Raw genomic sequence first — 11,124 nt, forward strand, 5'->3', positions numbered from 1 at the left:
TCCAACTCCTGGGCTCAAGCGAGTCTCCTGCCTCCGCCTCCCAAGTAGCTGGGACCACAGGCGCCCGCCACAACGCCCGGCTATTTTTTGGTTGCAGCCATCATTGTTGTTTGGCGGGTCCGGGCTGGGGATTCGAACCCGCCACCTTAGGTGTACGTGGCTGGCGCCTTAGCCGGTTGAGCTATAGGTGCCAAGCCGAGTAAGGAATATTTTGAAAGATGTATAGCTTTTAGTTCCATCTCTGCTTGCTCTGTGATTCGACTCATTCATTCTGTTTACTTATATTCATAATGGGCATAAAATGGACTTAAATTAGTAGATTTAAAATTTTTCAATGGCTAGAACTTAAGCTTTCTGAAATGAAAAATGTTTGCCCAAAAGCGTGTAGGGAAGAGATCTAATGAGTTTTTTTCATTCTTTAAAAGGCATGCACCTAGCTCCTTCTAAGGAATTGGGTGGCTTTTGCAGAGGCGCTTAGTATCACGTGCACTTGGAAGACCGCACATCCGGGACAGAAGGGAGCCTGCGTTCTAGGGGCGGAGCCTCCATCTCGCCCCGCCCCTTCTCCCTGCCAGCGCTCCAGGGGCGGAGCTTGCGCGGTGCATTGCCTGAAGCCGTCGGACCGCGGCGTGGGCCGGAGCCATGGCCGAGGGAGGTCGGGCGTTTCAGGCCCGGGCACTCCTGCAGCAGTGCCTACACGCCCGGCTGCAAGTTCGCCCAGCTGAGGGGGACGCCGCGGCCCAGTGGGTGGAGGTAACGTCGGCCTGGCAGCTCTCGTTATCCTTCCGCGTGAAGGGGTGGTCTTTTCCTTCTTGTCGGGATGACTAGTCTCACCTGCATCTCCCTTTGAGGCAGGCGGGCCAGCCGCTTGGTGCGCGGCCAGACCTCCAGCGAGTGGGCCTGACACTGTCCTCGGCGGCCTGCCTGGCTGCGCTTTGTCTCTTCCGTCCTGCATCACAGTACCCAACGCCAGACTTAGTCCCCCAGAGGAAGAGCGTGGAGGGACCAAGGGGATTTGAGTCTTCTTTGACCATCTGCTAATCTGAGCTTGGTGGGCTTTAGGCCTATTTAAAACTCATGGCCTGCGCTGCTCAGTTGAAGCTTGTTGGCTGCAAGAGTTCAAGACCTGCTTTGCCGTATGCCAGTCCCACATCGCGTCTAATTCCTCTCTAGGTTGACTGTACCTTGGTCTTAGCATAGAAATCAGATTTCCCAAGAAACAATTCTATTTCAGTTTGACTTATTTCGAACTGAAAAACAAAGACCACTACCTTCATAATAATGTTCCGTTGCTATCAAACACATTTTCTTTAAATAATTTTTTAGTCACATTGACAACATTTCCAATAAATTTAGAACATTTTTGTCAATATGAGTTCCTTCTGCTTTCATACTTACCTTTTTAAGAAAGTCTGGCCACACACCATACAAAAATAAAATGTTCTTATGAGTAAGTTGAAATGTAAGAAAAAAACGAGTTCCTAATTATGACTTTTGAAGATACTCAGAAACTTACTGTAGCAGAATCTTACTCACTTATCTCTGCTGAATTGGGTCCCAGCTCTAGTATTACTAACACAATCAATCATTATTTTGAATACTACTCAGGGGTGATTGTTGCTAAATCAGCATGTTACCCAATGCTAATTTGGAAATGTTCATAAGCATAAAAATCCCTACATTGTCACCTTTTCTCAGAAATCCATTTTTATTATTTTTGTTATTTTTGTTGAAGTCTTGATTTCTCTTCCATTTTGGAATTCTATTATTCGTATATTTGCAGCTCTACCTACAGAATTAACCTATTTTACAGTTGCCTCCTGACACTCTGCATTCCAAACTATCATTCAGGTTCTTTCCATGCTTTTTTATCTTTTTAATGTTCTCCATCTTATGCAAAATCACAGCTATTTTATTGCAGCCTTCCAAACTATCAGTGTGTGTTTATAAACTTTAACAGCTATTTTTAAAGGATTTCCCTTTCACTCCTACACACAACTAAATTAGTGGGCTAAAAGACTTGACAAGTTAGGCGGTGAGAAAGTATAAATGCTCTCCTTTCTCACACATCCTCTGCCCTGTTCTGTTATTAAAAGCTCTTAGTTTTTTAGCAAGAGTTTTAATTATCAGAAGATTTGAAGGTCCTTTCTTTGTTCTTGGCTTCATCCATTTAGAACTTTGCTTTCACAGACTAATGTTTTTCTTCCTGGGAAGTGAAATTTTTTAAGCTATGCTGAGAATTATCTGTACTTTTGTGCATAATTTGAAATGTTTTGTACCAAACAAGAAGCTACAAGGAAAGTGATTTTGACTTAAAGAGAGGAATCTGTAGATCACAACTTAAGATCTATTATTGGAATAAGTGAAAAGAAAATGCCTGAATGAAGAGGTAATATGGTAAGCAGAAAGAAAAGATGTCTATTTCTGCAAATAATTAGGTATTTAATTCCGACATTGCAAGTGTCCAGATATGAACATGCTTAAGATTTCAGCTCATAGTGAAGTATAGTGTCTCATGCTTGTAATCCAAGCACTTTGGATGGCTGAGACAGGAGGATCAGTTGAACCCATGAGTTTGAGACCAGCCTGGGCTAAATAGCAAGACCCTGTCTCTACAGAAAAATAAAGTTAGCCAGGCACGGTGGTGTACACCTGTAGTCCCAGCTATTCAGCAGACTGAGGTGGGAGGATCTCTTGAGCCTAGAAGTTCAAGGTTACAGTGAGCTGTGATTACACCACTACACTCTTTAAAAAAAAGATTTTTACCTTGTACTAAAGACAGTACCAGTGGAGAGGCCTGTAATAGTGCAGAACTTGACAGCTCCTTATTTGGGGTATATATTGGAGGTCCTTGCCAATTGTTCCAGCAGCACAATTGCACTTTTAAAAAATGACTTCTTTACAGCCAGGTGAGGTAGCTCAAAGGCCAGGCACAATGACTCACACCTGTAATCCTAGCACCCTGGGAGGCTGAGGTGGGTGGATCTTTGGAACTCAGGAGTTTGGGACCACCGTGAGCAAGAGCAGAACCCTGTCTTTACTAAAAATAGAAAACTAGCCAAGTGTTGGGGGGAGTGCCTATAGTCCTAGCTACGTGGGAGGCTGAGGCAAGAGGATCACCTGAGACCTAGAGTTTAAGGTTGCTATGAGCCATGACACCATGACACTCTACCCAGGGTGACTCTCAAAAGTAAAAAGAAAGATTGAAGGCGTTTGGGGTCACCAGATTGAGGGGGTCTTGGTGCAAGGAATGAAGAGGCTTGACGTAAAGTCTGTGTCTGTCGGGGGACCGAGAAGCTCGGAGAGGAGCCCTCCTGAGTAAACCCTGGGTCCCTATTTATTGTCATAAAAATGGGAAAAAGTAGACAAACGCTGCTTGCCCAGCATTAGCACTGATTAGGGAGAACATGGAGAAGGTCAGATAGAACATCCACCTTTGTTTTTGCAAAACTGCAGACATTGAGCACAACCTCAGCCTCCAGTGTCTAGAGCCCTTTGGAATCTAGAGAATCTTTACCATAACCATTAGGCCTGGTATTGCCACACCTCACAGATACCTTCTCCCTTGAAGGCCAGTTTTCTGATCTCCTGCATGCACACTCACACATGTCATTGTGAGATTCTCCAGATCTCTCAAGCAGCAGGTGAATCTTATGCTAAAGATCAGGACTCTGTTTCCCCTATAAAAGATTTATTTTCCAGGTAAATCAAGTATGAGCACAGGGCTTTATTTACATTTACATAGAATACTACTTAGATATCACTGTGCCTGGAAGATATACCCAAATGTTAGTGCAATCAATAAATAGAGTCTTTATCACATACAAAATAGTCTGTAAAGTGCTTTGAAGGTTAAAATGTGAAATAAATTGTACCTCTGCCTTTAACTATATTTTTATGTGGTTACTTAATGAACACTTGTATAGCCCTTACTATGACCTAGGCACTGTTTTAAGGAGCTTGTAAATATATATATATATATATATATTTTTTTTTTTTTTTTTTGGAGACAATCTCACTTTATTGCCCTTGGTAGAGTGCGGTGGTATCATAATTCACAGCAACCTCAAACTCTTGGGCTCAAGCGATTCTCTTGTCTCAGCCTACCAAGTAGCTGGGACTACAGGTGCCTGCCACAATAGCCATTATTTTTAGAGATGAGGTCTAGCTCTAGCACAGGCTGGTCTGGAACCTGTGAGCTCAGGCAGTCCACCTGCCTCGGCCTCCCAGAGTGTGAGGATTACAGGCATGAGTCACTGTGCCCAGCTGAGTTTACAAATATTATCTAACTTAATCTACCTAATAACTTCTGCAGTCAGAGAGGTGGATTTAAAATCCACAGAATCAAAAATCTAGGCTGGGTATGGTAGCTCACGGCCGTAATCCTAGCACTCTGGAAGGATGACACAGGTGGATAGCTTGAGCTCATGAGTTCAAGACCAGTCTGAGCAAAAAGTGAGACCCTGTCTCTACTAAAAATAGAAAAAAACTGAGGCAAGAGGATCGCTTGAGCCTAAGAGTTGGTGGTTGCTGTGAGCTATGATACCATAGCACTCTCCCCAGGGTGACAGCTTGAGACTCTGTCTTAAAAAAAAAAAAAAAACAAGCAGCAGAATCAAAGCCTCTTATAAGTGTCTTTTTTATGTAGTCTCTGTCCTACAAGAGCTAAACAAGAAATATGCAAGTCATTATATAAAATAAGTTTATATTCCTGATCTTGTAATATAGATCCTAAATGTAATTTTCAAGGCCTAATCATGTTCATTAATGCATTAGTGACGGTAACAAAGAAGAATTGGACAGTTTCCTGGAGTTTATAAAAATAGAATCAGGCCCTTATTTTCATTATCTACAAGTAAATAGATTAGGGAGAATAAAGAGTGATGATGTCAAAAGTTATCAGTCACACTGTTGCTCATTCATCAGCCATATCTTGTATAAGGTAAATTCATTTGGTATTGAGTAAATGGGGCCCTGCAGATTAGACATTTCTAAATCTGTCAGCCGATTTTTCTAGGAGGAGGCTTTTACTAGTCCTAAGTTTTTGATTAGAATTGTTTGGAGGGGCCAGGCACAGTGGCTCACGCCTGTAATCTCAACACCCTGAGAGGCCAAGGCAGGTGGATTGCCTGAGCTCAGGAGTTCAAGACCAGCCTCAGCAAGAGTGAGACCTCCATCTCTAAAATTAAAAATAGTTGGGTGTTGTGGCAGGCGCCTGTAGTCGTAGCTACTCAGGAGGCTGAGGCAAGAAAATTGCTTGACCCCAAGAGTCTGAAGTTGCTGTGTTTTGTGATGCCACTGCACTCTATGGAGGGTAACAAAGTGATACTCTGTCTCAAAAAAAAAAAAATAGTGTTTGAAGGTATAATTTGTCTTTGATTAAAACTTGAAAAAATTTAAAAACTTGAAAAAAATCACATTTGATTTTAATGAAATCAAATCTGGGGTGCACATGGTGGCTTACGTCTGTAATCCTAGCACTTTGGGAGACTGAGGCAGGAGGTTCACTTGAGGCCAGGAGTTTGAGATCAGCCTGAGCAAGAGTGAGACTGCATCTCTACGAAAAAATAGAAAAATTAGCCTGCTGTGGTCCCAGCTGTACACCTGGAGTCCCAACTACTTGGGAGGCTAAGGCAGGAGGATCATGATCCCCGGAATTTGAGGTTGCAGTGAGCTATGCTGATGCTACTGCACTCCACCCTGGAGAAAGATAGTAGAAATCTAATCTATATTAAAACTTATTTCCTTCCCTTGCTTTTAACCTCAGTAACAGTTATGAAATTTTATTCACTTAGTTCTATATCTCTGTATGGTTTTTTTCCCCTCATCTGAGTTTACTCTGGTGATTTCTTGTAGATTCAGAAAGGATTAGTGATCTACGTGTGTTTTTTCAAGGGAGCTGATAAAGAACTTCTTCCCAAAATGGGTATGTGTTTGACTTGTTTTTTCTTTTTTAAGGGAAAGCACAGAAATAGATAAATGAACCAGAAGGGGCAAGAAGCACCACTGTATTTTCCCTTTATTTTTGGCTGACATTAATAATTGTACATACTTACAGGATACAGAGTGATACTCCAATATGTGTATGCAATGTATAATGACCAATTTGGGGTAATTAGCATATGTATCATTTCTTTGTGTTGTGAACATTTAAAATCCTCTTTTAGCTCATGATCACTCTACAGTACCGCAGAGCTACAGAACTCTTTCCTTCTGTCAAACTGTAATTTTGTATCCATTACCAATTTCTCCCCATCCTAAGAAGCACAATCTTAAATTGTACTGGTATGTAAGTTATTAATTACTTAACTCTCGTCTAGTGTTGTTGGCTGTAGTTATTTGCCTATTTGAAGTTTAAGCAATTATGGTAGAATTCTTTTAAAACATCTGTATCATTGCAGATGTCTTATAGATTGATGTAGAGGGTGGCACCTGTGGCTCACTGAGTAGGGCACTGGCCCCATTTACCAAGGGTGGTGGGTTCAAACCTGGCCCCTGCCAAACTGCAACAAAAAAATAGCCGGGCGTTGTGGTGGGCACCTGTAGTCCCAGCTACCTGGGAGGCTGAGGCAAAAGAATCACCTAAGCTCAAGAGCTGGAGGTTGCTGTGAGCTGTGACGCCATGGCACTCCACCGAGGGTGACAAAGTAAGACTCTGTCTCTTAAAAAAAAAGAAATAGATTGATGTAGAAGAGTGTATACACAGGTACACACAGTGCATGTCAGCCAAGGATACAGTAACTTTATTGGAAGCAAGGTAGCCACATAGGGAGAAATAGATGCTATTGGAAGAAACAGATGTCACATTTAATCTCATTTCCCTTATCTCCTGGAGTCCCTAACAGACGCAGTAGATGACATTGTGTGTACAAGGTGTAGGTCCCATCAAATCTGTTCAATTCAGGCTTACATTATTATGAAATAGTTTGCATTAACCATTTATGCACTTCTTTGTTAGAAATATGTATAAAATAAAAGGTTCTCCTGGTTCTTGTACCAAACTCAGGATCATTACAGCCACACCTCCTCTAAGGACACAGAAAGCCCAGTCCATGTTCGGGGATCCCTGAACAATGATTTACCCATATACAGCTTTCTAGTATTCTAGACAGTCTAGTACTCTAGACAGCTTTCTAGTATTGTATATTCCTTGTGATAATTACATAGGCTATACTAATAATAATTACATTAGATATACTAAATCAGTTCATACACTGTCTCATGTATGTATAGCGGATTTAACAATTGTGTCCAAAAAACAAGCAAACCTGAAATAATGGAGGTATCTTTAAGGTTGGGGATAGTTTATATTCTCTTCATTACTAAAGGACAGTACCCATTAGTTGGATTAGTAAGAAATATAAATTATACAAATGGATAGTTGAAGCTTACAAAAGTTAACCTAGAGATTCAAAGGCAAATAGCCCAATGAGACCAGCTTGGACAAAAGGCAATTTGATACTAATATGTATATATTAAACATGTGTGACCACTTTAAACAGGAACGATGATAGATATAGATGGAAAGCCAGTAACAATAATTATTCAAAATTTGAACTTAGAGGATAATAAGGAAACTTTGATAATTTTATTTTTTATTTTTTTTTTTTGAAACTTTGATAATTTTAAGAAGAAAATGAAATGAGGGCTCTGTAAAGGATGATTTGACAGATCTGAATTTTAGGGTATTAGACATTCTTTCCATGTTCCTAAATTAATATTTGGTCTTGGATTAAATCATTATTGGTCATAAAAATGTAGAAATCTTCAAAAACAGGAAGAAAATTTTTATCATTCTAATTTAAGATTGATTTCCTAGAGTTGTCTCACAGAGTCTTAAATGGATCTTAATCTATGTTGGATGAAATAAGGCTACCAAATCTCTGCTGCATTTTGTGTGACTAAATCCAGCGTGCTTCCGTATGCTTTTGTGAGTTCACTTTAAATACATGCATATGATTACGGTAGATTAAAAACCCTGCAGAGATTCACCTTAACGCTTTCAGTGGGTAGTCCAACACAAAGCTTTATATGTCATGATGCTCAGTTAAGAAAGATATGACTCTAGGGTCCAGTGAGATGGTTCACACCTGTAATCCTAGCATTCTGGGAGGCCAAACCGGGTGGACTGCCTGAGCTCACAGGTTCAAGACCAGCCTGAGCCCAAGGAGACCAGCCTGAGAGCAAGACCCCATCTCTAAAAATAGCCAGGGGTTGTGGCGCTTGCCTGTAGTCCAGCTACTTGGGAGGCTGAGGCAAGGGGATTGCTTGAGCCCGAGAGTTTGAGGTTGCTATGAGTGCAGCGGCACTCTACCATGGGCTACAAAATGAGACACTGTCTTTAAAAAAAAAAAGATACTACTCTTAAGAATCACATTTTGCTGATTTGAGTTTTCTTTTTTTTTTTTTTTGAGACAGAGTGATTTGAGTCTTAAGCACAATATTCTATTATTGATAGTGTTAGCTTGTACTTCTATTAAAGCCAGAAAAGTAACTCAATGTGATAAAATTTTCTTAAACCCCACCTCATGCTATTACACGGACTCAGATATTTCCAATCAAATCATATTCCCTTGGGAACATAACAACCAATTGTAGTCACAATGTCTGAAATATCATAGCTAACATAGAGAATCTTCCTTAATTCAGATTTAATATTGAACTGAGATCCAGGGACCTATCAAAACTTCATTTCCCACAGATATCGTTAGAAATACTTGATTGTAACCTGTCTTAGGATCTTTGAGTTTCCCCTCATGCCATTGATTCATTGTTTCATTTTAATTCTACTTACTGCTATTTGTATTTGTATTATATTTATTTGTATACCAATAGTATTAATTGAATTCTCAGTTATATCCAGTAGAGGGAGATATATGGAAGTATACTAAATAGTAGTATTATCTTTCAGTCCTGTTACTGCAAAATTGCTTACTTAGATATCATTAGCAGTAAGCCTAGATAGCTAGACACTGATTTCTATTAGAAAGAGACTTAACTGGAGAGTTAAGTAAGTTAAGTTTCCTTGGAGGCAGTCGAGGAGTGCTGGCTAGATAGCAAAGTCCTATTTATAATAGAGAAACTGGAGGTATTTAAAAATAGATCTTAGTTAAGTGAAAATTGATGACACTTAACAAATAGCTTAGGAATTCATCTGGATGTTTGCCTTGGCAGGTTTTTACCAGGCTAATTCCATGACTTGTAGAGTGGGGCAACCATACTGAATCCTTACTAATACTTGCTGCAGACCACATACTAATGGGAGGTATTAACTACCCCAACATAAAGCATACCTTTTGAAGCCTGATTTTGGGGCAGGAGTATGAGGTTTATATAGTTTCTTTTACCATTTGTCTTCTCAGGACTGTGCTTTGCAAGAAATCATTTATATCTTTATAGAGGTAGGTCAACCCTAACTAAGTCCATTTATATTAGACACTTCCTTTGTTTATTGTTTTGAAATGGTTAATGTTGAGGTGTAAAAGTTTTCTAAGTTAGGCTTTTACAAAGATATTTGTGGTAGTTTTGACATTTCTTACTAGCTATAAATAATCTCATAAATGATATAAAAATAATACCACCATGTTTTCTTACATGTATAGTGCCAGTAGCTCTCTATCTTCTAATTTACTTTTTCAGTTATAACAATGAATTTCTGATGGTTCTTGCTTTCATCTTCACTCTTTACCCATGGATTATATTTGTAAAATGATTAGTTCATGTTAATATTGCCTTTAAGGTTATGAAACCTTAGCCATAAGGTTGCATAAACCAAATCAGCTGGTTTTTAATGGGATTGAACCAGGAACCTTTATCTGAGCTTAAAACTCTAAGCAACTAAGTTTAAAATAATACATATACTAACGTGTTTATTTATATTCTGTTAAAAAGCAGAATTTGGTGTGAGGAGGATTTATCATGGTCTTTTTCCAGTGGGATTTGCTTATGAAACAGAAGGATCAGAGAAGCAAAATCTTCTCATATATTCCTCCAAGGCAATGATATTTGCTTTATTTTTCATGCTTAGATTATTTAGCTTAGTGGAGCAGTTTTTAAAATCCAAATAGAGACTTTGGGTTAGAAGCATGAGCTGTCAAACTGAGTTTTAAACATGAGCTTTGCTGACTTAAAAAATTGATGGTTTTCTTCGTGTTTGTTTTTCACTTCAAAATGTTTTGCCTTTCTTCCCCACCCAGTTAATACACTGTTAAATGTGAAATTAAGCGAGACAGAAAATGGCAAGCACGTCTCTATCTTGGATCTGCCTGGCGACATCCTTATCATCCCTCAAGCCACCCTTGGGGGAAGAGTAAAAGGAAGAAACATGCAGTATCACTCTAACTCTGGAAAAGAAGAAGGATTAGAACTTTATTCTCAATTTGTAACTCTATGTGAAAAAGAAATAGCTGCTAACAGCAAGTGTGCTGAAGCTGGGGTTGTAGTGGAACATGGCACTTACGGGAACAGGCAGGTGCTAAAGCTGGATACCAATGGACCATATACACACTTAATTGAGTTTTGAAAATTAAAAACTAGTTTCTACAGCTGTTTCCTGACACTAAACGATCCGAACTATGTTTTTTTTCCTCTTCATCTTGAATACACTAATCTGCAGCACTTGTAGGTAAGAAAATCCTTGGTCCCATATGTAACTCTGTAACTTGTAATAGTTGACCTTGCCATGGTCTGGTAACCTCTGATCTCGGTTACCTTTTGTTCTGCTTTCTTCTGCCCTTCCACTTGAAATTCTGAAAAGGGCTGTCTATTCACTTCATAATAATTAAGAAAATGTTCTTAGCTATATTTTTTAAATTAATAGACATTTTAAATTTTCGCAGTGAAGAAATTCGTGCTAGCCAAGGAAAGACATTTATTCTATCAAGTTTGTGTAGTATGTAAAAAGAATAACTATTTGTATTAAAATTAGGTAAAATCTAGCTCAAACCAATTATAATTTTGTTAACTTTACTATTTACATTTTCTATATTTTGAATGAAACAATGTGATTCATCATTCCTTTTAATAATATAGATGAAAATGTAACATAGAAATGTTTTTGTGCATTATTTTACTTTCCAAGGACATACAGATACTTTACATTATTTTAGAATCTTTAGTTAACAT

General features: G+C 39.1%; 1 protein-coding gene across 1 annotated transcript; it reads left to right on the top strand.

The window, feature by feature from the left end:
• Window positions 1-602: 602 nt before the first annotated feature.
• DTD2 (D-tyrosyl-tRNA deacylase 2 (putative)) lies at window positions 603-10,797 on the top strand. The gene is made up of 3 exons (XM_003791984.3): window positions 603-753; window positions 5,857-5,926; window positions 10,197-10,797. The coding sequence occupies exons 1-3, from the start codon at window positions 643-645 to the stop codon at window positions 10,520-10,522; spliced, it is 507 nt and encodes a 168-aa protein (XP_003792032.1). The 5' UTR covers window positions 603-642; the 3' UTR covers window positions 10,523-10,797.
• Window positions 10,798-11,124: the final 327 nt, after the last annotated feature.

The sequence above is a fragment of the Otolemur garnettii genome, unplaced genomic scaffold (assembly GCF_000181295.1).
Source record: "Otolemur garnettii isolate 467f Iridium unplaced genomic scaffold, OtoGar3 scaffold00052, whole genome shotgun sequence".
NCBI classification, from domain to species: Eukaryota; Metazoa; Chordata; class Mammalia; order Primates; family Galagidae; genus Otolemur; species Otolemur garnettii.

Coding starts and splice junctions, on each gene's coding strand:
- DTD2 (XM_003791984.3), top strand. CDS start 643: ATGGCCGAGGGAGGTCGGGCGTTTCAGGCCCGGGCACTCCTGCAGCAG. Junction 754..5,856: donor CCGCGGCCCAGTGGGTGGAG/GTAACGTCGGCC, acceptor GATTTCTTGTAG/ATTCAGAAAGGATTAGTGAT. Junction 5,927..10,196: donor AGAACTTCTTCCCAAAATGG/GTATGTGTTTGA, acceptor TTCCCCACCCAG/TTAATACACTGTTAAATGTG.